This window comes from Octopus bimaculoides, chromosome 6 (genome assembly GCF_046866305.1).
Source record: "Octopus bimaculoides isolate indiv1 chromosome 6, ASM4686630v1, whole genome shotgun sequence".
In the NCBI taxonomy this organism is placed as follows: domain Eukaryota; kingdom Metazoa; phylum Mollusca; class Cephalopoda; order Octopoda; family Octopodidae; genus Octopus; species Octopus bimaculoides.
Window position 1 is genome coordinate 78,556,559 of NC_142933.1, and position 11,472 is coordinate 78,568,030.

General features: G+C 34.1%; 1 protein-coding gene across 6 annotated transcripts in view; it reads right to left on the reverse strand.

Annotated features, from left to right (window-relative positions):
* The window catches only part of LOC106882913 (uncharacterized), a 168,870-nt gene that overhangs the window by 27,533 nt on the left and 129,865 nt on the right, over window positions 1-11,472 (reverse strand). For all 6 annotated transcript variants that reach the window (XM_052968693.2, XM_052968694.2, XM_089354131.1 and 3 more), the window contains one exon: window positions 8,888-10,050. In XM_052968693.2, the coding sequence (XP_052824653.1) occupies window positions 8,888-10,050 (1,163 nt within the window). The remainder of the gene's footprint in view (window positions 1-8,887; window positions 10,051-11,472) is intronic.

Sequence of the window (11,472 nt, forward strand, 5' to 3'; positions counted from 1 at the left end):
TAAAGCTATTGACATTTGACTGATAACTGGTCAAGCAAAAATTATTTAACAAAAAAATCCTTCTAGATCTACAAACCATAAACTAAATTCACTGACAGAATAAGTTAGGTTTTGGTCATTTTTGATCATTACCATAACCATTAGTATTAACATCACTTGAATCACAATTAACAATCAATTGCTGCCAACTCAGTTTATATTTGGCCCCAACATTTGAATATAATTCTCAATGGACTTTTCGAGCGAGATCGTTGCCAGTGCCCCTGGACTGGCTCTTGTGTGGGTGGCACATAAAATACACCATTTGAGCGTGGCTGTTGCCAGTACCGCCTGACTGGCCTCGTGTGGTGCGGGTGGCACGTAAAAGCACCCACTACACTCTCAGAGTGGTTGGCATAAGGAAGGGCATCCAGCTGTAGAAACTCTGCCAAATCAGATTGGAGCCTGGTGTAGCCATCCGGTTTCACCAGTCCTCAGTCAAATCGCCCAACCCATGCTAGCATGGAAAGCGGACATTAATCGATGATGATGATGATGAATCAGTGCATTGGATATATTATTTATGACTATGGCTATTTTCTTTTTCTTTTTAGTTCCACCTAAGAGTGCTTCAGATGAATTGCTAGCCAGTAAATGGACACTGTGTAAAACATAACATTCAAATTAAAGCCTTAAACAGCCCCTTTTTAAAGGAACTACTTAAGCAGACTAATATAACAAAATTGCTTATTAAGCTAAATGTGTAAGGAAAAAAAGAAATATATTAGCTATTTCTAGTACAAATTAGTTGTTTTGAAGGACATCATATTAATAGGTAATTAAACTGCTATCAATAAAGCTATAATTAGCCTACGCTATTAATTTTCAGAAGCTAATATTTAAAAAAAAAAGTTTTCTTATTTTAGCACAATGTTTTTTTCATGACCTATCTCTTATAGTGAACATACATTACAAAATAAAATCTGCATCAGTATATATTTTTTCACACTTGCCTGACAGCTTTGTTCAAATGTAATGTTATCCTGAGCTGTCATCAGTGTCTCTATTTCCTATATTTATATCTGACATATTCCATAAATTACTCCTAACCATATCCATAAACATACTGTCCGACATTCATTGTATAGTTTGTACTAACAGTCCATCCCCAGCTCAAAAGGGAATTAAATGCAGAACATTTTAAAGTTGAAATGCTTTTCCTTTACATTATTAAAATTCAACTGATATTTTTAATGTGTGCAGTAGAACAAAACCTATTTCTAACAGGTAAATCTCTCTGATATAATTTCCTTGTTATATAAAACAATGATCCTGATAATGCACATTCACACAGTTCTACAGGAGCTCAGAGGTGGCACTTAGCTTTGGATGCAGTACTGCTGGTAGAGGAGTTGCAAATCTTTATATATGTACATGCATGTGCATGCACACATGCGTTAAATGAGTAGAATGTAAGGAGGTCTATTCCAAGTACATCCAACAGAAGATGTCCTAGAGGTAGCCACTGGACCAGCCATTGAAGTTGACAGTATTATATTTGTAAGGGGAGTTTAAGAATATGAAAACATGGAAGGCAGCTGAAACATCAGGAACAACCATTGAGATGCTTAAAACATCTATCCAGTAAAACATGTCATCAGCTAGTCATTTACATAGTCAACCTGATAGTACAGAGAGGCGTTATACCTAATTATTAGTATAGTGGTATTAATGTCAGCAAATAGAGGAGATGCACTACAGAAAAGCAACAACTTGAAGCATCAAATTAATGGATCAGATTATAAAAATTAATGGCAGAGCTTCAGCATAACTGATTAAAAATAGACTTAGGATGAGACCCAATTTGGTTTTAGATTAGAAAGATATACTGTTAATGCTATTTCTCGAGTGAGACAACTATAAAAGTATTTAGCTAAGAGTAAAACACTATATCTAACACACATCAACATGGAGAAAGTATTTGACTGGGTTCCATGTTCTGTAATGTGATGGTTGCTAAAGAAAACAGCAATAGATAAATGGATTATGAGAGCCATGTAAGACACCATATACAGAGGTGCAGTCATCAAAGTATGAATTATCAATATGTTCAGTGCTAAATTTAACAAATGGGTAGGGTCCATCAGGGCATGGTTGTCTTGTTCACTTAAGTCTTCTGGATCATAACAGAGGAGTTATGACCAACTATGAACGGAAACTTCAGTATGCTGTGGATCTAATTCATGTAGAAGTTTTAGAGAAGAAATTTTGAACATGGAAGCAAAACCTCAAATTGAATAACCTCAAAGTAAAATTTGTAATTACTTAAGTATGAAAAACAGAACTCTTTAACCATTAGGGAAACTGACACACTTGATAAATAGGAAATGAGTAGGTAAGAATTCCATGATCATCCTGTCTCCATCTTATCACTCTAAATCTTGTTTTTCTATCTATTCAATCTCATTATTAACAACAAGCATGTAGCTATCAAACACTGTCTCTTCCATCAATTCTTCATCTATCACCCTTTTGCCCCTATTTCTGTTTCCTCTTGTTATACTTTCTCTTATACCACTCTCTGATTCTAGTTATCTCACTTTCATCAGCCGCTTCTTAATCATGCTGATTTGAATGAATGGAGACAGAGTAGAAGGTTCTCTTTAATTGTGTTGCAGTAGAATGCACTCAGTACACTCTGCAAAGTGATGGACAAATGAACAGCGACAACATAAGGATGACAAGAAAAGCTGTCTAGTGCTAGTGTCATGATAAAATGTACCCAGCACACCGTAAATTAGTGGGTAATTAGGTAGGGTATCCAACCATAAGAAGCCTTGCCAAAAATGGAATGTACAAGTGAGACATGTTCTCTAACCTATTTTTGATGGCAGGAACTTCATAGTAAGACTGTGGTGAATCCATCAAGCAAATGCCAGCATAAGCAATGGATATAAAGCAATGATGATGAACAAATAAGATTTAGATATTTCCACACACGCACACACAATATATACTTGCATTTATGATCTTTTCCAGTGAAGAACATAATTGAATACCGACTAATAAATCTAATTTCTGGTCACATGAATTCTCTCCCTTGTCTCTTGAAAGTAATTTTCATTAATGTTGATGGCATTATTTTTATTACAGTCACAATTGCAATTCATCATCATCATTAGGTTGGACAGTTTGACCAGGGCTAGCAAGCTAGAAGACTGCACCAGACTCCAATCTGATTTGGCATGGTTTCTACGGCTGGATGTCCCTTCTAATGCTAACTGCTTCAAGAGTGTAGGTATCAGCCATGACTGCGATTTTGCTCGGTTTGATGGGGTCTTCTCAAACATGACATAAAATCAAAGATCTTTGTCATTGCCTCTGTGAAGCTCAACGCTCGAAAGGAGCTCAGCCACTTTTTCCTCCGTAAGGCCCAATGCACAAAAGGAGCTCAGCCACTTGGCCTCTGTGAGGCCCAACACTCGCAAAGAGCTCAGCCACTGTGCCTCCACAAGGCCCAACACTCGCAAAGAGCTCAGCCACTGTGCCTCCACAAGGCCCAACACCCGAAAGAAGCTCAGCCACTGTGCCTCCATAAGGCCCAATGCTTGAAAGGCACTTTTTACATGCCACCGGCACAGATGCCAGATATGCAACACCAGCATCAGCCAGAACTATGATTTCACTTGGCTTGACAAGTCTTCTCAAGCACAGCATATCGCCAAAGGTCTCAGTCACCAGTCATTGTCAGGCCCAAAGTTCAAAGATCATGCTTCACCACCTCGTCCCAGGTCTTCCTGGGTCTACCTCTACTACAGTTTCCCTACACAGAGTTCGGCACTTGTTTACACAGATATCCTCATCCATACACATCACATGACCATACCAGCACAGTCATCTCTCTTACACAGTCATCACATCTGATGCCTCTTATGCCTAACTTTTATCTCAAGATGTTTACACTCTGTTGAGCATGCACACTGACATTGCACATCCAACGAAGCATACTGGTTCCATTCCTTTCAAGCTTATGCACGTCCTTGGCTGCCATGTTTCACTGCCATCTAGCATAGTTGTTTACACACAGGCATCCTACAATCTGCCTTCCACTCTGAGAGAGAGGCCCTTTGCTGCTAGCTGAGGTAGGAGCTCTCTGAACTTTGCCCTGACTAATCTTATTTTCACAGCTATGCTCTGGAGCATCTACCTCCGCTACTAACTTAGTCACTTAGACAATGGAAGCTATCTACTACCTCCAGCTAGCTCCACTGGCAGTTAATGGAGCCTATTTTCTGTACATTTTCGGTATTTATTGTACCTATGCATCTTCCACATACAAAAGCTATTTTCCCTGTTAACCTTCCTCTGATATTGTTCCCAACCATATGCACGGTAGCTTGCAATTAACTACATATATTTAAATATACTTTGTTGCTATTATGCAAAAGTGTTTTAAGTCCAAAACGTTGCTTTTTCAGAAAACAAAATAATAGTCTCACCATTTCATAGCAAAACCGTGGTAATCGTACTACACTTTGATTATTTTTGATATCTTAGCATCTGAAGCAGCTCGAGATATGGTAGTTTGACCAAAAGAACCGACTATTGCAAGCAAAAATAAATATTCAAAAAACTGCATTTGGTCAATTTGGACATACGACAATTTAACATAATAGCAATGACTTACATTTAAATGGAGGCGTGTATGCTCACGCGCACACATGCTCACGCACACACATTATATATATATATATATATATATAATGTGTGCGCGTGAGCATACACGCCTCCATTTAAATGCAAGTCATATATATATATATATATATATATATATATATATAAGAGCACACAAGTGTAAAAATTTATTTATCTAAGAATTATAAATAAATAATGGTTTAGATTCTTTATGAAAACAGTATTAAATAGCATGTCAGTCAACGAGATTCCATTATGATTTAATTCTCTCAACTAGATTATAATTTTTCAATTTCTAATCCGGAGTTGTTGCATACAAATAAATGTACAACTTTTAATCTTGTTTATATATTTATATATACATTTATTCAGTAGATTACATTTGTATCGCGAGTGACCAAATCAATGACTTACAAATTATATAGGGAGAATCCTTGTGAATATAGATAAAAAAATATTCATGAAATCTTAAACAATCTCATGATTTTTTTGGTCGTATATAAATCCACCTAAATAATAATAGTTTGGAAAGAATCTGGATTGGCATTGACTTACAAACCAACTAAGATTTTCTGTAGAATTCCATTGGATTTTCTTTAAGGTAGTTTCACAACTGGATGTCTTACATGTATAGGAGCATGATCTGTGTTTCCTTACACCAATGTGGCATAACATACACCCCAACACTTGTATAGGATTATCTAGAGTAGAGTTTAAGGCAGTTCAGGGGAATAGAATTAAATCATTATTCCATTCCAGAGTTGAAACCCCAAATAAATACTCCATATATCTATATTGAATCTGTTTTCTTACTGGCATATGAAAGGAGATGTTTGTTTTAATAGCAAGATAATGATCTTAGCAACTCATCAATTATTCACACGTACAAAAAAATAATAGATCACTGTAGCCGATTTTGACCCCATGGATTATAACTCAATGAACCTACCTATTCAACCACACTAATGTTACAACAAACTCAAGATAAAGATCCTTTAATATCAAACATAGTGGAAATTTTTGCTGATACTATTGTGCTTTTTGCAATCTCATTCAATACATAAATCTAATTCCTTGGAATAAGAAGACTAGTATGATTATGCATTTTTTCAACATGCACACATACTCACACATGCGTGTGTGCGTGTGTGTATGTGTGTGTGGGGGGAGAATAAAATAATTTTAAAAAATGATTAGGTAATCAAATTTCTAAAATTGTTTTCTAGATAAATTAGCCAAAGCTAATTTAACTAATGTTAAATAGGTTTTTCTTCCTGTTTAGATTGGAATTAACAATCAGTAAAAACAGATTGTCTCAATAAATAGAAATGCATATTATTTTAGATTGTATTCATTGATATTGCTTAAATGCATATCTGATAAAGTCTCTCAAAAAAATAATAAATAAATAAAAAAATAAAAACAACTCTAGTTGGATAGATTGCTATGTCTCATATCAGTTACTTTCAGAAATTCAAGTATTGAACTAAAGAATTTTTCATAATCCAAAGGTTTTTCTCTCCATTTACACTTACTATATTTATTTCGAAGTAATGCGATTGGAATTTTCCTGTAGTTTGTAATAGTTGGTATAACTCATACCAACTTTGATAGTAAGTAACTGGCTGTAAAATTGACAATTGAGGATAGTCTCTGACTATCTTCATCTTATTTGCTGAATTAATTTCCAAACAATACCCATTTAATCCTTGATATGTATGTCTATATTTCTGTCCTTCAATAACTAGTCAATATTCTGATCCTACCAGTCTGTTAACACACACGCATACACACACAGCAACATACATGTACATTGTTGTAGTCCCTATCACAGAAATTCATGACAAAGTAAATTAAATGACTTCACTAAGGAACAAATACAAGAATATACTACCTGGAAAAAAAGTCTCTTTTCTTCCCTAGCAATAGCGACAGCAGCTATAGAATGTTTTCCTTTATTTCTTTATGAGATTGCAATCCAAGTTGGTATTACAAACAATTGGCATTTTCATAACAAGAACTCCAAATACATTAATGGAACATTTTTAGAATTCTGATTGTCCTCTTTTTTAAATGGACACAAAGAATTGATCTAGACTAACACTTATGAAATACAGAGGCAAATTACAATCATGGAGACATCTGTTCAAGTCAAAATGTTTTTACCACATTTTAACAGTTAAAATGGAAGAAAATACATTACAAAAAAAAAAAAAATCAAAAAGCAAATAGTAAAAATAAAGAAATATCATAAAGGCTTGCATTAAAGTGTGAAGAGGAAACTTAAATCTCTTTACATCTAAGAAGTAGTCCACAATAATATTGGACACACACAAAGTAAAGTCAAATTCTATTTCTTTAATGTAAATATATAAAACATAGAATATTCTATGTAAAAAGTTTGAGGATAGTCTCTGACTATCTTCATCTTGTTTGCTGAACTAATTTCCAAGTAATTTTATTCTATCTATGTATGTCTGTTTCTGCCCTTCAAAAGCAAGTTAATATTCTGACCCTACCAGTCTGTTAACACACACATACACACACAACAATTGTGATTAAATTGTTTCAAGACTAAGATTAAAAGCATCATATAGACCAAAGTGACTATAAAACAGTATTAATACCATTTATTTTAGTTTATAAAAGAAAATTCCAGAGAAAATATTGCAAAAAAAATAGTCGTTGAATTAATTATGAAATATTAATTATCTACAGTAACATGCAATGTGTTTTGCAAGATTTAGCAAAGAGATGTTTATGAAAACTAAAAGCATGTATACTTTGCATGAGTAAATATATTGTATGTACAAGTACACATGTACTTTTAATTAACAATAGTTTACTTCCTGGACATATCTTTTCATGAATTATAAATATAACCACTTCAAACATAAAACAGATTTTTAAAATATTCTCTCAAATTAGATTAATTGTAATATATATATAAAAAAAAAAGCATTCTTTAACATTGTCAATCAAGAACTTGGTTTGTTGCAGAATGAAAGTTTTCTAGCAAAGCAATATGGTTTCCAACTTAGTATTTTTTCTTTTTTTTGTGGCCATGCTGTCCAAATCCCAAAAGTAAAGATGGCAGTGTCCATATTAAACACTAACAGAAGTGTTTGTGAGGAAGTACATTTTTAGATCTGGCATCATACCATGTTTTAGAAGTTAACACAGAAACATGTGGCATCTATATTAATGGTTTCAGGAAGTTAGTTGAAAGGAAATTTTGGGATGAGATTTGGCATTACACCAAAGGTTGTGAGTTGGGAAGTGGCTTGGTGAGGGACCAGTAGCAATATTTTTAGGTGTATCTTGATATATGTAATTCATATACTGAAGTGCAATGGCTATTTAGGAAAGGTGTCATGTATATATTTCATGTGTTATGTGTTTATTCTACTGCAAATATCACTCAAATTCACTTGCTTTTGATAATTAAACTAAAATTGTATACTGCTTATACTCATTAAATAGTGGTTATTCTCAAGATAGAGTAATCACCATTTGGTTTTAAAGACTAAATCCACGCCAAATTTCATTGTCTATATGTCCAATCAGCTGATCCTGTCAAACTCATCTCCATTGTTTTTAGATATTTAAACACTCAGTTTTTCTGAGTAATTAGTCTGACACTTTCAGCCGTACCTCAGTAACAGTCGTCATCATATCTAATTAACATTAAATTCAGCTATTTGTTAGCCTAGTAACAATTTCATTGACATACAATACTGTTTTTAATGACTTGGTCTGGTTTTTGCAGGCCGTCTAAGATAAGCTGAACAACAGCAACGAAACAATTGTAAATTAACAGTTGCAGGAAAGTCCAGATACCTGATGTTCTGAGGAAACCAGTAAGTGGAGGACCTAGTGAGACAAGTGGACACAAAATGAGTGATAAGAGGAGGAGAGGTGAGTGAGGTTGGAGATTTTGGGCATATGTGGCATGAAACTAGCCAGCTCCAAAGAGTAGAGGCCACTTACAAGGAGACATGTATTTCAAGAAGAAATAGCAGTCACACTTCAACTGAAAAATAATCAGCAAATTACTGTGGCTCAAAATTTATTGAAATAGAACAAAAAGGAAGCTGTTTAGAAACTGAATGTAATCTTATTAATGATATGGTTTTATCTAGAAATGTTATTGTAGTCACATTATACATTTTAAAACTGAGCAGTAAATAACTACATGCAACTAATAACTTACCTCTAAACATCTTCGACTTAGAACTGCTTTTACTTTGTCCTCCAAACATCCCCTACAAGTAAGATGGTGATCAACACAAGATGAACCTTCATCTTCTTTTACAAGTGCTTTGCAAGCTACACAAGCACCTTTCTTTACTGCTCTTTGATTATCCTCTTCTGCCATTACAGAGGCTGGAATCCATGTTCGTGAAGTTAACATGTGCTTCTTTCGAGGGGAGCCATGATCAATTACCGATGTAACATCCGGAGAATTGTTTGGCGATGAAGGATCAGAAGAGTGGCAGAATTTTGTTTTCAGCTTTTGACACATAGCCACAGGGTGTTCACTGATGCCATTCTTTTCTTTAATACAATGATAAATAAGATTTGGATTTGATGAAGAATCTGAACAGCAGGGATCATATTTTGATGACAACATATTAGCTGTCTGGCTACAAGGAGTAATTGTAACACTTGTGTCATTATCTTCTTCTTCTTGAAGTTGTAAACCACTGGCTTTTTGACCAGAACAATTATCCGTAACAGGCTCATCAACATTCCATTTACAAATTCCTGAGTTTTGGGGCAAGACATTCTCTTCTTTTTTCATGATCACTTTATTCTCAGTGTTGTCAAAATTAGTCCTAAAATCCATACGAGATTCAGAATTTTCCTCTTTGTCTGGTATGCATTTATCACAAACACTCAGTTCATGAGTACAAGGCTCACCATCATTTTCCATTGGAGTCTCAATTCTTGGGGAAACATCAACAACCATTACTGGCTTTGACTGAGTTTTATTGTGTTCTTCCACCGAGAGAGAAAGACCAAAGTTATTACCAATGCTTAAAGATCCAAGTGAGTCACGGGGCTTTATAACAAGCTGATCTGTGGGATCATTATCGTCATTGTAGATTTGACTGGAACGCTGACAGAAGTCTGCAAGTTTAATTGAGGAAATAGTACTTATATCTTGTACATCATCTTCATCCATTTCACAGTGCTGTTCTTCATTTAAATGAACAACTTTGGCACTGTCATTTTCTGCTTCTTTAGATGTTGTACAATCTATGGTAATGGGTTCTGAAGAAGATTTGTACTGTGATACAAAGATAACATCTCCGTCATTTGTATCATCTAAGCCTTCTGAGCCAATAATTACCACTTCATCAGAATCGGAATCTAGAAAGAAAGAGAAAATAAAGTTAAAATTGTGAAATAAGAAAGAGATAGAAAGCGAAAACAAAATTAATATAAGCATAACAATATTGTTTAAATTAAGGGAGTAAGTAAATAAATAAAGCCAAACAATCCTTATGTAAGAATAGTTATAGTTCTTGGATATAAAAGAGTTTCTTTAAAGAAACAAAATAGCTATAACAATACCATACCATTTCTCTTCTAGCATTTTCATCCTTAAAGCAGGATTGCAGAAATAATTAAGCAAATTATGTTAGACAGGTTTCATATTCTGAAGTCAGTCAGTACACAGCCAAATCTTTCTTTGGTTTGAAGATGGTGGAATGTGAAGGACAAATATAGCAGCAATTGAAACTGTAACATTGCAAATGTTGATCAGACAGGCAGATGTTCTAATAAACAAGTTCACCTCATTCCCACTTCACACAATACTTGAAAAAAAATTACATACAATAAAAATTAATCAAGGAAAAATTATGGTAAAATAAAAATTATAATTAAAAAAAAATACTATGTTGAATGAGTGTATATGTATAAATTGAGTTATGCACGAATAATTAGAATAGCTAAATAAAACAGAACATATATGCAGAATACACACACATGCATGCACAATCTGAACCATGAATTGAGAGGAATGGGAAAAATGAATCAGTGAGCATTTCAGCCTTCTCACTGCCATTACCACCACCTCATAGCCAGAGGAAGGTGTTGAAAATAGTCATGTAAGAGCTAATTGCATTTCATACCAATAAACAACCTTCCATCACCATCATCTATTCCACTCACCCCCACTTCCAATCTGCAGAAAAAAGGAAAATTCAATTAAATTCTTAAAAATAATTAACAGAAAACTTCACAAATATATGCCTGCAATCATGAAGATTCCATTTTTATTTCCTCAAATTACTAATATTTTCAAATGATGGAAACATATTTTGACAATGATGAGCTTGCATTGTTCTGCACTAAACGAATGAAAATAATAATTTTTGTCATCTGAAAATCTCCCCACTTTTCTCTCTCTCTCTCTCTCTCTCTCATATAAACACACATTTTATATAATATTCTCTCTTATATCATTTTAGAATAACTTTTGCTGTTTCAAATAGATTTAGAGAATAGCCAAACAACATTTTTTTCTACTTCCATTAGCTACTTTCAGATAAAGAACTGCAGCAACCTACGTCAACACTGCATTGAACTTAACAGTCAAGTGTGCGCTATTAATATCTTACCACAAGCATTGATTTCTGCTTATAATAATAATAATAATAATAATAATAATAATAATAATAATAATAATTCATCACAATGGTCCAATCAACATTGCTATAAATAAGTACCATAGGTAGGTAAAGTTCACCATTGTATATTCTTGTGCAGGGTGTAACTGAGGAGAGC